The 20,801-nt window shown below is 45.4% G+C and overlaps 1 protein-coding gene across 7 annotated transcripts in view; it reads right to left on the minus strand.

Annotated features, from left to right (window-relative positions):
- FRAS1 (Fraser extracellular matrix complex subunit 1) overlaps positions 1-20,801 on the minus strand; it is a 163,518-nt gene that overhangs the window by 61,675 nt on the left and 81,042 nt on the right. For all 7 annotated transcript variants that reach the window (XM_054064301.1, XM_054064300.1, XM_054064303.1 and 4 more), the window contains 7 exons: positions 16,719-16,862; positions 15,453-15,593; positions 14,908-15,048; positions 13,798-13,971; positions 10,855-10,995; positions 8,128-8,271; positions 1,061-1,213 (listed from right to left, as the gene is read on the minus strand). In XM_054064301.1, the coding sequence (XP_053920276.1) occupies positions 1,061-1,213; positions 8,128-8,271; positions 10,855-10,995; positions 13,798-13,971; positions 14,908-15,048; positions 15,453-15,593; positions 16,719-16,862 (1,038 nt within the window). The remainder of the gene's footprint in view (positions 1-1,060; positions 1,214-8,127; positions 8,272-10,854; positions 10,996-13,797; positions 13,972-14,907; positions 15,049-15,452; positions 15,594-16,718; positions 16,863-20,801) is intronic.

Consider the following 20,801-nt stretch of genomic DNA (forward strand, 5'->3'; position numbering starts at 1 on the left):
ACTGCATTACACTGTGCTGGAGATCTTCAAAGCTAGCACAAAATATAATGGAGGTTTGACACAGCCTGAATAATGTAAAACTTGCTTTAAATGAAACCTTCATACCAAAGGGAAGAAACGTTATCCCTACGATTGTATTTCCAGGAAGGCAAAATATCTCCCTAAGAGGTCTTTCCAATTAAATGACAGAGAGTACATTTCACACGTCAAAACCAGGTAAATAAACACACGGCTCCCCAGCGCTTGAGAGAAGCTTTGAAACATGAATATCAGTTGTTAGGAATTTGGAAATGCCACCTCCTGTAAAAAGAGCATCTACATTTGAATTCCTATGTGTAGATTTCCTTGTCTTGAATTCTTTCTCTTAAACTGCAATATCCTCTGCTCAGCGCAAGCGTGCTGGGCTTTAACATGTCTCTGTTTGCCACCTAACAAGAAAAGCAAAGTAATTCTTTTTAAGAGTCTAAGAAATGTAAAGCAGCTCAGACAATGATCAGAATATGAAGCCACATCAGCAACAAAATCTGGAGGAGATCCAGGGACAGGTGAAGGCACAGCAGCGTAGGGAACAAAAAGTGCTATCAGTGCAGCTTCTCCCACGCAGCTGGAGAGCCGCATCTATCACAGCAGCCTAAAAGGCTGAATGAAATTGGCTTTTTGTTTTAGAAGCTGCTACAAACAATTGCCTCTTGGACAACTCTGCAGCAGGACAAGTCTCAATGAGAGACCCCAGCTGGGAAGATGTTCCATCTCAGGTCGCAAACTTCCTGAGAAGTTGCTACCAGCTAGAGTTCTGCCTTCTGAGAGCAGAAGTTTCATAGCCCTTTGAAGCGCATATCCAGAGATTACTTTCAAGTGTCAGCATTCCAGAACTGTACTGGTATCACAAATGGGTACAGGGAGAGCGGTCCCAGCCAGGAAGGACATCTCTGTCTCCCAGTGCAGTGTCCTGTCAGCTGGACAAAGCTTCTCTGCTAAATAGGAATCATTTCACAGAACATCTCGCAAGGATCCAGGTGGTCCCTTGCAGCTACCTGAGGCATCTGTAGGGACTACTCACGTTTGCAGGCGCCATTCTCTGCATAGTATCCCACCGGACAGTCAGGAACGCAGTGATCCCCCAGTAGCAAGTGACGGGCATTCTGGCACTTCAGGCAGATGCTGCCGGTGTCCCGCAGATTGGCCACACACTGCCGGCACAAAGGGTGGCAGTCTAAGAGAAGCAGAGAATAACAGACACTGTGAGCACAGATGGACAAACCAGAAGTGCTAAGGGGAAACACACTGCTGAGATCTCAAGGAAGACATTAGGGATATAACTTGCAGAGCCCCTTGCTGCTATCTGCTGCACAAGGGCTGGGATCAGGAGCTGAACACTGCGCTTCCAGATGGCTGCAAGAGAGATGACCAGAAATTACTGCATTCGAGGAGCGTTCCTTTCCACTTGCCCTCACCGCCATGTTGTCCTCCTCATGAGCAACACAGTGTTCTCACCTTTCTTTGGCAACCACATTCTCCGCATCTCTCCCGCCCATTCAAACATCCTCTTTTCCATCCTTAAGTGAGCTCGGGAAAGCTCTGTACAAAGACAATTTAAAGTTCTTTTGCTTTCTCCACACTTTCCTCTGATTTTAGGTGCTTCTACTTACAGGTTTATCTACAGACATTCACCTCTCTCTGCTCCCATCGCTAAAAAAATGAAGAGCACAACCTGTACCGCTGTGTGACTTTCTCCCAGAGTTCTCACTATTCATATTTTCCCACACAAACAAGACATCCATCCCCTGCAGAGGCCACTGCAGACCTCAAAGCCAAGCCAACAGTGGCATTTATAGATGCAGCAGAGTACCTGAAAACCTCTTCCATTTCTCCTTTTCCCCAGCAACATGCAAGCTTGTGTCTCCTGACCTCTGCCTGACCTTAGGTGCTTCAAAAGGTTTTACAACAAGCCTTTTGTATGCACAACAGTGCAGTGTAAGGCAACCTGGAAGCCAAATTAATCCTCATTATGGTAATTCAGAAAATTATAAAGGAAATGACGACTGTCTTGAAAGAAATGTAATAATGAGGCCTGATTTGAGTACCTGGCCTCTTGTCAGGTTTCTACTGAAGGTTCAGCTTTCTGCCTTTTGTCTCTTGTGACAGCACTACTACAGATTGTCGGGCAATCTAGTTTTACAAGCTGAAGACAGGTTCACATCGGAGTCCGTCGTAATTCCGCATCCATACTTGCAAGAATGTAATAGCAGCTCGAGTCTAACCCTAGCCTGACTTCTGTATGTTACACACAGATGACTCTTACCAAATGCAGGTGGAAAAGCACAGATGCAGCTCAGAAATAATCCAATTCTGACTGCACGCAGGGATTCCAGGTCCGTAAAGCAGTTGCCTCTTTTTTTTTTTTTTTTTTTAACAGGATATATATAACCTATGAGGTTTCTACCACACATTTTCCTCGTTGAAGATGGGAAATTAACAGTCAGAGTGGAGATAAAGGTGTTTGAGAAGAAACATCACGCTTAAGATAGTAACCCTGGAGGTTCTCAATCCATCACTGTCAGACACTGGTAAGAAACGAAAAGCAGCACTTGAGGTCATGCTCTCAAACTCAGTGACAAACTTCACAACATCCTTAGAGGGGTTACAGCTTACAGGGGTTATCGTGCTGCAGCTTCTGACTGCACAGGAGAACTCAGTATTCAAGACATCATCCAATAAATCTAAAGATCCTATACCCAGGCTGACGTCAGGGTGGAAAGACCTACCACCTATCTGTAGCCTCACTCAAGCCAGAAAGCATCACACACAGCTCACCACAGAGAGCAAGGACTACGATACCATCCAAAAGGCCCTGAGCACTGCATGTCATCCGTACGCACAGGGCTGGAGATGGGGTGATGAGTTTTATGCACTTATAGTCAACCAAACTAACATAAATCCAGTTAGTCGCTCATGCTTCCATGTTTACCTGGCAATACATCTGCTCCCTTTCTTGCTAAAATAATACACCTCCAGTGTGTTCTCTTCCCAGAGCCACCGGTCTAATAGAGAGCTTTGGACAGATATAATAACTAACCACACTCACTGTGTCTGGTCAATAGGTTCCATAAAGAGAGCGTAAAATGAGACAGGGAACACTCAGGGTATCCAAACAACCAGTATAAACTGTAAATAACCAGCATTTCCAAACTAACATTTAAAAAGCTAAGTATCTATAAAACTAGGAGCTGCTGCAGTACCGTTTTCTCTTTACAGCCTCTATGTTTGCTCCTCTGTATTGAAAGAGTTCTTTTTCTCAGCTACTCTTTTAGGATAAATCAGCCCCATCACTCTCTTGTTCCTTTGCAAGCCTGGAGATCAAAGAGCACACAATACCAAATAAAAAACCAGAGTTGACGCTCATGGTGAATTTAGGGACATTGGGGAACTAGCAAGAGAGTAAAGGAAGAACTGAAGTGCTTTGTTTTGGAAAAGATTATTTAAATTTCTCACAGCAGGCTCCCTTTGAAATGAAGACTAAGAGAAGCAGAGTATTTTCTATGCCTCTCAATAACATTACATGGCCGCATTTGTTTTCCGCCTCTGCCTTTTCCCTGTCAATCCTCACTCCAGCTCAGCTAGCAGGCAAGTTATTGCCTGCAGGCTTTAGGTTTTCTGAGGCTTCACATCCCACATTTGCAACAGATCAATGCAATATAGTTACTTAACTCCCTCAGACTTCTTCCAGTATCCAAACTGGATTCTGCAGGGTAGCACAGCCCCACCTTCTTTGTAGTCTCAATGCCTCCCTGAGGCATTGTCCCTGCCCATATCAGGGGGTAGGAACTGGATCCTTTAAGGTCCTTTCCAACCAAAACCATTCCATGATTCTATGATTCTGAGACCACTGACTCACCTCCCACTGTCCAAACACAACATTTTCCTGCTTCTCTTTCGTCTGGCTCTGATTTCCTCCTTGTAATTTCACCTTTAAGCAAAAATCCCCATCTTTCTACCACCTATCTTCCTATAAAGCAACTTTCATTGTAAAGTATAATATTACTTACAGAGATTTCCATTTCCAGAGTTGCTTTACCTCCACACCTTCTTTAGCTTCCTCTTAGCAAGCAAACAAAGAAAATAGCGCCCTTCTTATATGAAGCTCATTGTCCCCTTGCCTGCCAAGACGAAGACGTCTGTTTGGGGAGATAAAATCATCTCTAAAGTGTTTGCAAATGCTCATAAAGGAAGCCAGAGGCATTTCTAGCTCTCAGCTCCACCATTTGCTAGGCCATCAAGCACACATTGTTTAAATACACCTACCCTCTCAAGGGCTCTTCAGGAAAATATTTCCTGATGCAAGTTTCAGACTCTGTGTAAGGCAAGGAATGAGGTTTGCAATACAGCGCTACTTTAAATCAGTACTTACACCACTCGTGCAATTTAGAGGCATGAGAGCATGCGAACGTTCTCTAGCACCTTAGAGTAAATCTGGAAAGAAAATGAGTATGGTGGATTCCGAAGGATTCCTAGCACTGACCAGGATTTTTGGTTTGATTTGGTGGTTGGAAGAGGTCTTTTGCCTCTCTCTTAAAAGACCCGAAAGGGAATTTGTCACCCAAACAACCGAGGTGAACTCCTGGTGAAGTGCAACCATGTTTGCGAGGATCTGCCTGTGTCTTCTGAAGAAGGTGTGAGCTTCTCGAGGCAGCAAGGTGGGAAAACGACCAGCACAAATGAGCCCAAACCAAAGCAGGGAAATGACCTTTCCTTTTCCTCCTCTGCAGCTCTGCCATTCACTCCTGTAGGAGTAGTGACTGAGCAGAGCTAAGCCCCACATCTCCTTCTTGCTCCTCTCAGAGGAACTCCAGCTCTTTGTGATGATATCCATATTTCTTTAGGAGTACAGCAACAGCTCAATAATTTTACAATGAGCTGAATGTATTTCTTGTTGTCAGAGCATCCCTTCTGGAATTTTAAGAGCAAAGCAGAAAGCCTTGTAACAGGCATCCTCTTGAGTGAGCTCTTCTGGTTTATCTTTGAACATTTCCATAACTGCACACAGCCTAAGGAAGCAAGGCCTGAACATGAGGATTGGGAGCTTCCTTGCAAGGAAGACACAGCTGGAACTTAAGATAGGACCTTGGGGGATGCCATATCAGGTTTGATTTTCATTTCACGACAGCCGCCCTTGCTACTAATTCTTGTAGGCAGTTCTTGGTATTCTTTTATACCTTAGCTGAGCACCCAGTAGAGCTCATTCCGGGAGCCTCTTTCCTTCGGCCACTGCACAGTCCCACAGTCATGAAAAGACCAACGAGGAAGCCTTGAGATCAACAAGGAAACCTCAGGACAGGCATATGGTTTATTCAAATCAGAAATGCAAGAGCAGGGGTTTACAAGCAGGAGAACAGTTTCAGCTATTTTTCAGACTGGTGACTGGGAAGCTTTCTGAAGCTGAAATTCTCTTGGATAAGAGGGAGAGAGAAATCAAGGAGAATTCTCACACTGGGAAAACAAAAAACTACAAAAGTCCTGACACTCAACAGGGGTCAGCTAAAGCCACAAACACATTCCTGTATACACACTTTAGCTATAAAACTCGTGAACTGAGCACTCCTAAAGACCACCAGCACAAATTCAGTGTGCTCAAACCAGAGCCTGGAAATTCATTGATCCTTTGAAACCTAAGGCCATCCTGTCTTTCTTCTGCCTACATTTGAAATGCTTATTTGATAAACTGCTGAAAACAATATTTTTTGTTCTATTAACAAGGCAAATGTGCCAGTCCTCATTCAGGTAACGTGTACAATAACAACATTAATTCACAGGCAATGGTTTCAAGTGACAGTTGGTTTTCTCCATCCCAGATGAAGGATTTCCCCCTGCGGGTCCATAAGGGGCGACACGTAGCTATAATGCACAGCAGTCACTCTAACTCCTAATACAATCTGCGTGGAGGGTCGCGAATTAGAGACAAATGGGAAGATAGCTGTAAAAAAAATATTGCTTTGGGAAGTAAAGGAAAAAGCTCTGTTGGATTCTGATGCAAATCATGTATTACGCAGGTGTCAAGGGTTTTAATGTACTCTTTTATGGGACAGCTGCTCTTTACCTAGTAATTAATAACTTGCAAGGGCAAATTTAGCATTTCGATCCGTGCTGAATGAGGAGAAAGTGTGAAATTTAACAACCTGGATGTGGAGCTCTCTATCTCCAGCAGAATGGGCAATGCACATCCTTTGCTTAAATATCAGACATAAATTTGGCACAGAGAGACACATATTTCAGACTGCAGAGCCAAGGCCAAATGCTAACTGATGCTCAACCGAGCCTTAAAAACTTGTTCCTGCTTGGAGGAGACAACTCTCAAGGCAGTGGACCATGTTTGTGGTCTGCAGGGCTTCACAATAAAGCTTGTTAGCCTGCGAGGAAAGGATGCATCATTGGATGCAATTGCTTTGGAGCCTGGAATGCCAGGCAAGGTTCTTTGCATATGATTCATCACTGTCAGAGTAGAATGTCTGGAGGTCAAACCATGCTCTCCGCAGTGCCTGAGTCAGCCCATGGTTTGCAATTTCTGCTTCTCATTACTGTCAAGCACCATGACATCCACCTAAGCACTCGGGATGTGGGGAGCATACTTCTTGCTCCATGACATCTCGCCAAACCTAATGGTATCAGCAACCTAAGAGCGATAATCACAGCACACAGCATGCAGCTACCAGCAGAGTAAATCCTCCTCAGAAAGATAAATGACACTAAGATTTTCCAATAAAACTTACAGCTGGAAGACCACACTTCCACAGGCCTTTTTCACAGGAAGCAGAATGCAAAGTAATGGGAAAATAAGGTGGAAGAAATAAAGTGCATACAGCTCTGATGTTACAGGACATTAATCAGTGTCATTGTAGAGCCTGAGATTTTACAGGGCAGAGCCAGGTCCTTACAGGGAAACACTGAATTATTCCCGAACTGTAATTACTTGACTGTATGAAACACTGATTGCCCAAACCGGATTTGTTGTACACCTACGGAGCTGGACAATACTTTTAGGATATTTTCCTACTCCTCAGACACTTTGTTTCCCCCTTTCTTTGTCTCTGAAGACACACCACTGCCCGTTGTTTGAAAGGAAGATAAGGAAACACATCATAAAATTAACCGGTGGAGACGAAGGAAACAAGTCTTTCATTAAAAACTCCAACATATGAATGTAAAGAAAAAGAAGTGTTTCTGAAGGGGAATCATATATATTAAATAAAGAACAATAGCCTCTCCATGGGTATATTTATGATGTCTAATGCATTTCTTCTCTTTTCTTAAGATACATTCTCTTATTTGGAACTGTTCAGCCTCACAAAACATATCTTTTTCTGATAACGAAAAAAACCAAAGCCTGATAAAGCTCAGAAACTGCTGGAGCAGTTCCCAGCATAAGTTTATACATGTCTGCATGATGGATTAAAAGCAATTTTTCTTTTTAAACAGGTAACTGCAATCAGTGGCTCCTGAAGATAGGCTTAAGTGCAGGTATTGAGCCCCCACAAAGTATAAGCCCTGTGTATAAATCCTCTTAGCTCCCAAAAATTGCACACAGCAAGGCTACCTGTGCCAGTTTTTCTTTAGGGCCCCATCAGCCGCTTCTTTGTATCACAACTGGTTCCTTAACTCCCTTTACTGGAGCTCAGTGCAGGATCTAAGAACTTTCCTGGCCCTGGTTCTCCCGAGCTTGGCAGGGAGGATGCTGCAAAGCCCAGACCGGAGCAAGACACAGACAGGCACCTGGCCTGGCAAAGTTAAACACATCGCCATTGAACAGAGCAGAATGTTCATTATGGTATTATTAACGATACAAATGCTTAATGATAAATCTGACGATTCCCAGACATACTGGTCCATACACATGACGTCAAGTCTTCACACCAAACCGTGCAGCAGCAAAGCTGGCAAAAGAGAGCGAAGATCTGTACAGCAAGAGTGGCTTTGCTATGTACTATGCACACCGGAGACTTTCCTAATGGTATTTTCATCTGTGTGGCATTGACATAGGCACTTTGATTTCTGCATGGTGTGCGCTCGAGTAGTTGGTTAATGCCACAGAAAGATCACTGCTCTGTAGGACCCACATCGCCTCCTCTTACTTACCCACACAATATCCAACTAGGTTGAGATACTGCTCTTCCTTGCACCTCGTCCTGCACTTCCCACTGCCTGGAGTCGCATGGGGATGGCAGGTTAAGCACTCCGAATCCGAAGGGCCATGGCATGTCTTGCAGGATGGATGACAGGCTGGAGAAGAAAATCAACGCTTGTTGTTATGCTGTTAGTACAGACCACCTCATGCTCTCCCCTCCTGAGAAGGCCAGCCGCTATAATAATCATTTACTCTTACAAAACACAATGATCTAATAGCAACAGTGACTGCAGAGTTGTGATTTGGAAGGCTCTCACATCCTCAATTTGAGTAAACAAGATGAGAAATGAGCTGTCAATTTAAAAATGTGCTTGTTCTCGGCATTAATCAAGGTACAGATACAAAATACAAAATAGAGAGAGATTAGCTCTTTTATTCCTCCCTCCAGCATACACTTGTGTGCATAAGAGAGTGGAGGACACAGGGCAGACAAATTAAACATCTTGGAATTGTATGAACACCACAGTAGTAGGAGTTAAATATTTATGAGTGGAAAATCCAGGGATGATTTCTGCTGAGGACTGAAACGTATAAAACCTGAACGTCACACCAGCTCATTAGCTATTCCGTCTGCTAAAAGCGCAATAAAAAAGATTGCTAAGAAAGTGATTAAGATTGCTCAAAAACATTTCACTCGGACTGCTTTTGTATCCTTCCACCTTTAAAAGATAGATGCTGTATTTCCATGATTTCCATTCTACAGATCAGAGGGAGACAGAAATACTACAGCTGATGATCTGTAAAAAAAAAATCTTAAAAAAAATGAATTCTAAAGCTCTTCTGTGAATAAAAGCACACAACTTCAAAAATCTCCCCCCTCAGAATTCCCCCAGGCTCCGTACAATTGCTCGCTCCCCAGATGGAAGCTGGGGGTTCTGCAGCTGCCACAGCATAAAGCTCCAGAGTTTAAAACTTAACGCCCCACGTCCCTTCTTCACCACCTTCTCAGCTTCTTAGAAACTATGCCCACGCCGCGAATCTTGGGCTCAGCGTTGGGCCCCTCGCTACAAGAAGCACATTGAGCTGGTGGAGTGTGTTCAAAGGAAGGTAACGGACCAGGGGAAGGGGCTGGAGCCCAGGGGTCATGGGAAGCAGCTGAGGGACTCTACAGCTCCTGGAAAGGAGGCTGGAGCGAGGTGGGTGCTGGGCTTTTCTCTCAAACAACAAGTCATAGGACAAGAGAAAATGGCCTCAAGTTGCACTGGGGCGGTTTAGATTGGATATTATGAAATAATTCTTTCCTGACAGAGTGGTGAAACCCTGGCAGAGGCTGCCCAGGGCAGTGGTGGAGTCTCCATCCCTGGAGGGGTTCAAAAAGCATGTGAACATAGCACTTTGTGACATGGTTTAGCAGGCACAGTGGGGCTGATGGCTGGGCTGGATGAGCCCAGAGGTCTTTTCCAACCTTAATGATTCTATGGTTCTAATTCTTCAGACGCACCTCTATTACCTGAGCTTAACTGTTCAAAAGCTGCAAGAGATCTAAGCCAGCAGCAGACAAAAAGACGCCACTTTCCTGACTGTGAAATTTTGTTTCTAAGAATTAACATAATCCTGAAACTGCACAGCACAGCATTCAGCATTTACCTCGGCTCTAAGGTGGCAGTGTGCAACTTCAAAACTGATGAATCTTTACAATGCCCTGCCAAATAAATGTATTTATAGAGCTGTTCCTTGGATGAATAAATAGAGTAAAGAGAGCAAGCGACTTTAGAAGAGGTTTCTCTCTCTAAACTTGAGGCCTCCCAGGGAAGCAACCACTAAATTTCTCGTAACGCCAGAACAGATCCATGGATGCCTGACCCAATGAATCTATTATAAACCAACATACAACTTCCAGCTGCCCTTGAAGAGCACAGGGAAGGCACGGATAGGACGAGAGGGAATGGTTTTAAGCTGGAAGAGGGGAGATTGAGATGAGACCTTAGGAAGAAATGTTTTGCTGTGAGGGTGGGGAGGCCCTGGCCCAGGTTGCCCAGAGCAGCCGTGGCTGCCCCATCCCTGGAGGGGTTCAAGGCCAGGCTGGATGGGGCTTGGAGCCCCTGATCCAGTGGGAGGTGTCCCTGCCTGTGGCAGGGGGTGGAACTGGATGGGCTTTGAGCTCCCTTCCAACCCAAACCATTCTGTGATTCTGTGATTCTATTACTAATCCAATTTCAAAGGCCTGCTTTCCCTTCTCCATTGTATTCAGCATACCCCAAAGGCCACCATTTCCTGTGAGTGGCAAACAGGATTTAGTCACTGCAGTCACTCAGAAGATCAGTAGTCACAGTTCTCTGCTTAGATGGCATCAAACGAGCTGAAAGAAGGCCACTTGCTGGCTGGTGGTCAAGTTTGTGATGCAAATAAATAATTCTGTCCTACTACTGATCAGGGATATTCATACATGGTATGGCTTTTCTCCTGTATATGCAGAATTCCCTTCTAAACGCAAAATATCTTCAGGGGAACAGTTCAGAGGAGCAAAACTGATTGTAATTTATGACTCACCATGTACACCTCTCTCCCATTAGGAGGAGATTCCATTTCCTAAAATTGGACTATTCTATTCTGAAAATATTTAAATAGCCTCTTATAAATCTGACAGCATCTCTAATTACATTGAGAGATGCATCACAAAGTGTGCGTGCAATGAAATTCAGCACTATAAACTGCAGGTGCCTGCACTACGCACTTACCATAGCAGCGATCTTTGTGGCTGAACAGCCCCTCTGGGCACTCCGAGAGGCATCTCCCATCAAGCAGGACATGGGAAGACAGACAAGCTGTACAGTCCTGAGCCATGTTCCCCACGCAGCCTGCGCAGGAGGAGTGGCACTCTGCAAGGAAGGGAAAAGCAGGAAGACAGAGTGAGCCAAATGAATTCTAGCTTCTCATGATTGCTACCATCCTGTAGTACAGCCACATCGCTTTCTCCCCCATGACAACAGGAAGGCAGTTCCTCTCCAGGATTCTCTGCTTGTGGAAGGTAGAAAGGGCAGAAGTACAAAGGCCGGATAGCACACTTCTTGAAGATAAGGAGGAATCTCAGAGAGTTGCATATTTAATCTTTCTTTGCACCCACACAATTCATTGCTGAAACAGAAAGATAAGATACACAATGCCATGTGATATAGTTCTCCTCCCTGTTAGAACTCCAGGGTTCGGCAAAACTCTGAAATTATCTTTCGCTACCACCCTACGGTTACTCCAAGAAGGATTTTCTACCCAGCATCACTGCATGCTGATCATCAATCAGCCATCCCGGAGCAGTAAGAGCCAATACGCGCAGAGGTGGGACGGCCACCTGCCTCCACAGCTCGTGAAATGAATGCTCATTACAAGGATGACGGAATGAAAAGAGTGCAGCTGAGAAGTTAGACCTCTTCACCTTTACCGGTACTGCCCCTAAACCAGGCCGTCTTTAGCCTGGAGAAGAGAAGGCTGAGGGGGGACTGCATCACTCTCTACAACTGCCTGAAAGGAGGATGTAGAGAGGTGGGTGCTGGTCCCTTCTCCCAAGTGATAGATGATAGGACAACAGGGAATGGCCTTAAACTGCACCAGGGGAGATTCAGATTGGACATTAGGAAAAAATTCTTCATGGAAAGGGTTCTTGGGCACCGGCAGTGGCTGCCCAGGGAGGTGGTTGCGCCCCCATCCCTGGAAGTATTTAAAAGATAGGGAGATAAAGTGCTTAGCGATATGATTTAGTAGTGGACAGGGATGGCTGGACTTAATGATCTCAAATATCTTTTCCAACCTAGGGATTCTATAGTTCTATGATCTTAAACTAAGTAATCTGGTTAAATAATTATACAAACTCATTAGTTAAAAACTTAGTGACTTGAGGCCACAGGCTGCACTGTGTGAGTCTCCACTGAACACAAAGAGAGACTCCCTGCTCTGTGGGCAGACAGAACAGACACAGGGCTGGAAAGGAGAAACAAAATGAAATTATTTATACAAGTACACTTAGCCGACTGTCAGAGAGCTGAAGAGAGAAGTCAGAGATCCTCCCCACAAATGCAATGTCTCCAGGAGTATCTTTGGTTCAAGCGACTCAATATCACATTGGAGGGAAACTTCTCAGGGAAATCTCAAGCATTAGAAAAATACAGATGGAGAGATTTCCGAGGTACAGTGAAAAAATCACCACACAGGTGAAACCTTCAAATCCATCGCTTTAACCTACAGACGAATGTGCTTTTGCTCTGCACAGATGATGCAGGTATGGAACATGCCTGCAGTGGGTTTACTTTCTCAAAACAGTGCCTTTACAAACTGCATTACCACTTCACAGAGGTAGCTCAAAGTCTGATATCTTGAAGCGTCACACCTCTCTGCCATAATTCAAACTACCGTTCTAACGCTATTACCAATGCAGCAAAGAACACAAAGGGCTGTGCCGGCATTCTTGCCCAAGGACATAAGTCAGCACTGTCGCCAAGCTTGACTCAGGCCTGTTTGTACAGGTCTGTCCACCAGTTTGAGGCAGTGGTATACAGATTTCTTCGCTGTTTCTATACCATAACCAGGACTTTGCCAAGAAAACCCATTACTTGCCAAGGAATGGCCACCGCGTGGACTGCAGGCTCTACACTAATGCCTTCAGGAGCCAGTCCAAAGATAACAACACCTCATGGTCTCTGTAGGTCACTGTTAAAGACAGAATCATTCCATCAAAAAAAAAAAAAAAATGCCTCTTCTTCCTTTTTTAAGATACCTTAAGGCAAAAAAAAAAAAAAAAAAGAAAAGCTTGTACAGACTCTTTCCATCAAGTTGAGATGAAGAGATAAAATTAAAATAGATGGATTTTAAATTATGGCCACCTCTAGCAAATGTTTTTTGAACATGAAGAATCAGCCACCAGTAGCGTTTCTCATCCTATCACTTCTCCTTAGGCTGAGGATGGGCTGTATTGGCACAAGATGTTCACAGTCTGACCGCTCAGCCTGCTTCTGTCTGTGTCATTTTCAAGCTATTGCAATAGATTTGTGGAACAGATATCCACAGTGGCAGCCACGAGCTCTGTGCAGCCAGACCGGCTTGCCAAACCACCCAGTAAACACTCTTCCATGAGGTCCACAGCAATTTTCTCTCATGTCTGAAACAACATATGTGCCCAATGCACACCATGTCAGCCTCTTTCCCAAGCTCTGTTCTTATCGGAAACATTTCCTACTTGATATTTCAGGAGCAGAGATGGCACATGTGCTGCAGGGCATCTATCAGAGCATCTTCAAATGAAAAGGCTGCTGTGGGATGGCTTGACCTGCTCCAAAGGCTAAGAAGGAGATAGCTCAGCCTTTTCTGAAAAGGATTTAAGGACTAAGCCTGCTTCAATATAAGTCAGTGGTAAAAATCACATACTCAACTTCACTGACAAGAAAGGTACACTGAGCTGTGAAGACGTGAATCCCTTTGTCATAAATTATATGCAGAGTGTATTTTCCCTCAAAAGCACCAGAATATGCCATTCTGAAAGTTACTGACTTTAAACATTAATGACTGTCACAAGGCAAACACAGAGGCTCAGAGCATGTAAGTATCAAACACTGTATAAGACCACCCCGAGCTCCTAAAATCCAGAGCAGCCCTGAGCTGAAGGCTTTGAACAATTGTTCCCATCCTCTACTGACCTTTACAGATTCCTGTGCTGTCCGCGTAGAACCGGGCTGGGCACCGAGAGAGGCACAGGCCGTGCACAGCTCCTTCTGCGGGCTGGAGAGGCTGCAGAACGTCCGCTGGCGCCCTGCACCGCAGGCAGTGAGAGGGCCCCGCGCCAAGACAGGAGCGGCAGGAGTGGTGGCAACCTATGCACAGTTCAAGAGAGCAGTGAGAGCTGCAGCAATCAGGATGGTTTTCTCAGAGAGATGGACAAAGCCCAACAATCATGCAAACCTGGGCATCTGGTCATGAACGTGAAACAAAGAAGGAAAGAAAACAACTGGTTTGGGTCCCCCTGTCCACCCCTCTTTCCAGTTTGTATTGCTGTAGAGAGGGTAACGCTCAAAACTAGCAAACTTTGCAGCAACTCATGCGGTAAGAAATTCATTCCATAAACAGGTGGGATGTTTTCTACAATGGAATAGGGATTTTATTATACTTTGCATAAATTATTGTAATATATATTATTACACTTTGACATCTTCCTCCCTGGACCCTGCCAAATAACAGCTTTTTTTTTTTTTTTTTTGCATAAAGACAGTGAACAAATAATGTGGGAAAAAACTGCAGTACTGTGCCACAAGGCAAGCAATTTTCCTTTAATTTTTGGAACCGCAACAGCGAACACAATCTCACGAGGAGAGATCACAAGAAATGACAGTCTGAAGGGCTCACAGGAAGCACAAATTCATCTTCCCAATTTTCAGGTCTTCCACTACTGCAAAAACGACCTCAGCCTTCGCAAATCTACCAGGTGGGTGTAGAATTTCATCCACCTCTTAACTCATGTCAAGAAAAGTTTGAAAGCAATGTCTGTTTATTTCAATGACATAGAGGGAAAAAAAAAAAGGACTCCAAGACCACCACACCCTCAGTGTGTGAACACAGAAAGTATTTGAGAAAATCTGCTTTTTCTCAAAGTAGAAAACAATCATCAGGCAAAGACAGGAACTGCTCATTAATCAGTTGAGGATGGGACAAAGATCAGCATCGTAGCTGGGCACTCTGAGCACAGCCTGACAAAGGGCAGTATCTCTACACTATTTTACAGCAGCTGGGGAACTCCCAAGTACACTGCTTACCCTTGCAGACATCGTGATCCTGGTAGAAACCCTCTCCACAGACCTGTAAGCACTGGCCCTGGTGCAAGGCCAGAGGATGGGAACAGGAGGTGCAATGAGTGGCCAGAGGTCCCTCACACGTGGCGCAGGAAGCGTGACAAGCTGATAAAGAAACAAGAGCACATGGAACTGAAATATCCTGTGTTGTTTCTTCTTGCGAGTGGTGTTGCTGTCTTAGCCTCCTCTAGCCAACTATGAAAACTTCCACACCGAGCAGAAGAGCACATGTATTAACACCTAGTAACTGTAATAATTCCCACTCACACAGTGTTCAGAATATGTATCTCAGCATGTCTTAATATGCCTTGGAAAGCGAAGAGGTTATTTAAAACATTCTACTGCAGTTGAACAAAAAAAAAAAAACCCAGAATAAAATTGCTTGTCCCTGCTCTCACTTCTGTGCTCTTAATGTTCCACCCCCACGGGTAAATATCTGTGGAAAATAAGACAATGTGTGGAGGATGCCACGAGAGCCTTAGAGAAGGTCATGCAAATACGCTCCTTACCTCTGCATCTGCCACTGCTACTTCGGAAATATCCATCCGGGCACTCTGAAATGCACTTCCCATCATGTAACACCTTCTTGGAAGCACAAGTCAAACACCAGGGTTGGTCTGAAGAGCATGTTGCACAGGACTGGTCACAAGCTGCCAAAGAGCAAAGCTCCTTAAGGAAATGCACTCAGTAAGCGAAGAACAATAAAGCCATCAGCCTGGCCACATGCATAAAATAAAGCAACACAAACAATACCTTGTCCTTTCTTCATCAGAAAGGCATCTTTAAATGTCCCTCTCCAGCACAAGGATCTAAACACTAAATTACTTCAAATCAAAGCTTTAAGTTGTGAAAATGCATCTAAAAATCAAGCATGATAATGGTTCTTATCAATTCCTGTGGTCTATATTCTCTCAGGCAGTCAGTTCTGAAGCTACCTGACCTGTTGCCTAAAAGCAGCATGAAACTTTCAGCTATAGATGTAAGGTTTCAAGTCTACACGCTTCAAAACACAAGTAAGTAGAATTTACTGACAAAGCCATCAACCAAACTGAAGGGGAACCTGGACAAAATGAAATCCACTTAGAAATGGCCTGTACAGCAACAATTTTGTCAACGTGCTCCAGGTTTTACACCCTCTCTGTCTAGATCTCAGACAGACCTCATGAAGACAGAGAACCCCTGCGCCATTTCTACTGACGCTGCTGGACAGTCCTTCGGAGCAGCAGGAGGCAGCTGCCAGCACAAACCCAGACTTGACCTGAATGGTCGTAGGAAATTTTAGATTCTTCATCTACTGGAGATTTTTCTCCCCTTCAAGATCTGTTTGACTTAGGTCTCTAAATCCCTCCAGCCTTCTTTTTGTCGCCTCCTCAGCAAACCTTCCCAGCTCCCGGGTCTCATCCGTTCTGCAGGTATTAGTTACTGTGATGCTGAATTATAATCAAATTTACAGAAACCTGCTGGCAAGGGCCATTTTTCTTTCTGCAGACAAACGGATTTGTCAAGCCCTCAGAAACACCTCAGTTAGGCTTTCAAGCTGTTCAGTGAGGGGAAAAAAAACCTTAAACCTTTCAGCATCTGATTAGCTTAAATGAATTAATAATTTTACAAGCAAACAGCAGCTTTCCTCATCTGATATTTATGCACAAGGTGCATCTGGCTCCTTAGACATGAATAAAATCACAGCTGCTGCACAGCTAAATGAAATATTGATTCCCTTTTTGCACAGCATTTCTCAAACTCCTTGCAACTGGAGGAAGAAAAGAGGCATTTACCGCTGCAGATTCCGTTCTTCACATAAAATCCCTCTCCACAGCTGGCCACGCACAGTCCCATTTTGAGCACGTGTGATGTGTCTTTGCAGGACAAACAGTTGTTCTCAGCAGCCCCCCAGCACGAGGAACACGATTCATGACAAGCTGCAGGGAAGAAAGGCGAAGGTTTAACACTCAGTCAACTTCCAACCATCTCCTGATATGGAAGAATTTGCAGCAATTCATGTTTTTACATTTTTTTTCCTTAAATTCACAGACATTCACTGCTTTGGAAAAGGAAAAGGAAACAAAACCCTCGTTGTTTTCGTTCTGTTGGTTCTTCTGGGGAAAGGAGGCCGAGGGGCAACCTCATCGCTCTCCGCAGCTTCCTGAGGAGGGGATGTGGAGAGGGAGGTGCTGAGCCTTTTTCTCTGGGATGGACAAACAAGATGTGTGGAAATGGCTGCGGGCAGGAGAGGTTCAGACAGGACATCAGAAGGGCCATTCCCTCACTGAGTGCAGATACCAGCTACCTTTACTCTGTGTGAGCCAGGTATCATGGTTGGGACACAGGCACGGTCCAGCTATTCCCAAAGTATTTCATATTCCTGCAACATGGGCAGTGTAACTGCCCGCTCTGTGGCATCTGGGTACAGGAACACACAGGCAGGAGAGAGTGATCTTGAGCATGCTGATATCCTACAATTAAACTGATAACTGCATGGGGATCAGTTCTGCCTCCCAACAGCGCCGCTGCGTGACCTGCGTTACTCAGAACTGTTCAGGTTCAGCTGCGAGGGAAATTCAGCCCATGTGGTTACTGCTTATGGAATTCCTGCAGCAGACACACGTTGAACCCTGTGCCACCAGTGCTTGCAGAGACTGTGCAAATTACTGTTCTTTTACCTCTAAGATTTTTGTCTCGATTACACCCAAATATGTTCCAAAGACGTTCTTAAACGTATTCTTTCACAACAAGGCAGGTACCCGCTTGTGCTCCCACAACATGGCAGGTGGGAGGAAAGAGAACTTTATGACGTTCACCTCATATCCACAAACATGTCTAAAGTTGCATCCACCCAAGAAAAATGCATCTGCAAGCAGTCTTGGTGTAAGGCAGGAATCAGCAGGTGTAGCAGCAGCTCAGCCACAGAAGTAAGAGCACACAGTGACATATGGTTACAAAAGCAAACATCTCCCTCTCAAATCAAACCCCCTGAGCGAGAAACAATTCATCCTCTCACCAATATCAGCCTTGAGTGAAAATGTTTGCAATCCAGGCAACTGTAAGGAAGTTTACAGCAAATCAGCTCTCACCACTAGTCCCATCTCGCTCCTGTTTTGCATGTTATGCTGCTTCTATCTGCCCACAGTTGCTCTTGGGTTTAATTAACGAGATGGAGCACTTATGTTTGTGCTTACATATGAGTAACACTGCAATATCTGAGTTATACTGCGCAGCGTAAGATAAACACCTCATCTTAGAGGATCTCACCGCTCCTCAAGGCAGGGAATTCTTACCATTTCCAATCCACAGGCAGGGAACTGAAAGACAGAGACGTGACGTGACATGCATGAGGTTAAAAAAGGGAGTGTTTAGGGGGACAAGACATCGGACATTTGAGTTCATGCCCAGCACTTGGTGCCCTAGATGTACCCTCTGCATGTTCCTTCTTCACATCTCCATGTTTGTTTATTTTCCCTTTTCTCATCTTCTATTGCTTTGTAATGAGCTGTTTGCTCTCCTTCTTCCCACATCGTTCACCCTTTTCCCCTCATTCCTCATCTCTCCCGAATGCTGGGATTTCTGTAGTTCCTGAACACATAAGGATACTGGGCGCCTTGAACCCAAAGGGATCTTCCCCTCAACTCCTACAGCAAGTTCCGTCACTGCTATCAAGCACATCTAATTGTGGCTGAATCACAACACAATGAATACCAAACAACCCATCTGAGGTCAAGACTGTGCACACTTTTCTGCTCCAGTCAATAATTTCCCTTGCTGATAAAAAGCTGCGTCTCATTCCAGCTTGGATGGTTCTCAGGGCACATCTACACTCAAAAGTTAACTGCAGAATATGAGTTCATGCTGTAAATTCCTAAGCACGGAAATGTCCTCAGTTCACCTTCCAGCCGTAAGCGTTTTGCTTCTCTCTGAGCTCACTCTATTTTCAGCATCTTTTAGAACGGCTGGGCACCAGGACTCCGATCCTCTCATCACAGACTTCCCGGAGCCCTTGCTGTTAACCTGCCTAAATATGTTGACGCATCTGAATATACACAGTTATTTACAAAAAATCTCCAGCCCTCTCCAGAGATCCTGCTCCTTTCCAAGAGACACTTTCCCCTCCTGGCAGCCTGGACGTTTTGAAACAGGCAGCCTTGCACACAGTTGTATTAAAAATGCACTTTTGATGAAAGCCAGCTCCGTTGGGCAGCTGTGCTTTGGCTCCCACTGCACACAGTTTGCTGCCTGCACTAACACCAAGTGCTCCCAAGCACATCCTCCCCTCAAGTCTCTTCTCTCAAGCAGCTGTCTCATGGTATCCTGCTGGATAAGTCAAAATAATGCCTTCACCTTCTACCAGCACCTACCAGCAGCACACATTTTGCTGTATTTGGTACCTAGAGGAAAGCTGGAGAGAGGTTCTTGATCAGGAAGTGCAGGGATAGGATGATGGGGGAATGGCTTGAAGATGAAAGAGGGGAGATTGGGGTGAGATATTAGGAAGAAATGTTTTCCTGTGAGGGTGGGGAGGCCCTGGCCCAGGTTGCCCAGAGCAGCCGTGGCTGCCCCATCCCCTGGAGGGGTTCAAGGCCAGACTGGATGGGGCTTGGAGCCCCTGATCCAGTGGGACGTGTCCCTGCCCACGGCACGAGGTGGGACTGGGTGGTTTTTTTGAGCTTCCTTCCAACCCAAACCATTCCATGATTCTATGATTTAAGTCTACCATAAACAACACCCACACTAGAAAGATCTTGGCATAGCTGGTCCCACATCCCAGGCTCTTCTCTGGGGATGGTGCCCAGCAGTACTGCCTCGCTGCCACAGTCTGTGCACAGCCCTTCTGCTGGGCTTTTCTCATATCACTACTGTCCTTGCCTGCAGTGCAAACAACCCTCTCCCCCAGCTCGTCTTCCCTTCTGGCTCCGGCTCTCCTAAGCTCCATGGCTCCAATGCCATGCTTCCAGCGGGAACCCTGCAATGGGGAGGCTCAAGCTACTGGACAGAGAGCAGGCCCAAACAGCTACTTTGAGACAAAAAGGGAGCCAATCTCAACAGCAGAGTTTGGAAGAAAGGAGGGAAAGGGGAAAGAACATAACTTGATTTTTAGCGAGGCAGCTACATTCAGCATTTGGAAGCAGAGCAAGTGACTGCAAGTGCAGGATCAGTGACAAATTTCCTCAAGTGGGCCAACAAAGAAAAGTTTGCTGCAAGAGACCCAGCTCTGATGCGCCGCTTCCATTACTGTAACGGCTCCGCTTTGCAAGCCCTCCCTGGGAATGGGCTCCATGGACTCTCTGACACAGCCATTTCCCTCTGCGAGGTGGCAAGCACGTCCAAGTCATCCTCTGCCAGCTCTGGGTGACAAACATGCACAGCCTGATACATGTGCCTACAGATGCCATCCTTCACTTCTTGTGCTCACAGCGACAGGCACCAGGCAGTTTATTTTCACACGTCTTGAGGACTGTTTTCATCGCAAGTCCAGCAGCTACTAAATCCCAGCTGATCTCTCCTCTGTGTCTGCATCAGATGGCACAACTGCAGCTGGAGTTGGAAACGATGGACACCCCCAACCTGTGGGACTTGGGTCCATGCGGTTGGGGTGCAGCGCCAATCCGTGTTTATACACACTCACACCCCCCCTGCCTGCAGAAGCGCTGGCTCTTTCAGCGCTGGATCACTGCCAGACCCCACAGCTGCTTCTCAAACAGCCATGCACCAACTCCACCGAAAAAGCAGGGGGAAAAATGGAAGTATTCAATAAGGCACTGTCAGCTCAAACATCTTTGCCTGCGGCAACTGAGTGGCTGTGGGAAAATAAATCACCAGAAGAGACTGCACTGCCAAGAAACTGTTTTCACCCTTCCTTGCTGTTT

The sequence above is a fragment of the Cuculus canorus genome, chromosome 4 (genome assembly GCF_017976375.1).
Source record: "Cuculus canorus isolate bCucCan1 chromosome 4, bCucCan1.pri, whole genome shotgun sequence".
Classification (NCBI taxonomy): domain Eukaryota; kingdom Metazoa; phylum Chordata; class Aves; order Cuculiformes; family Cuculidae; genus Cuculus; species Cuculus canorus.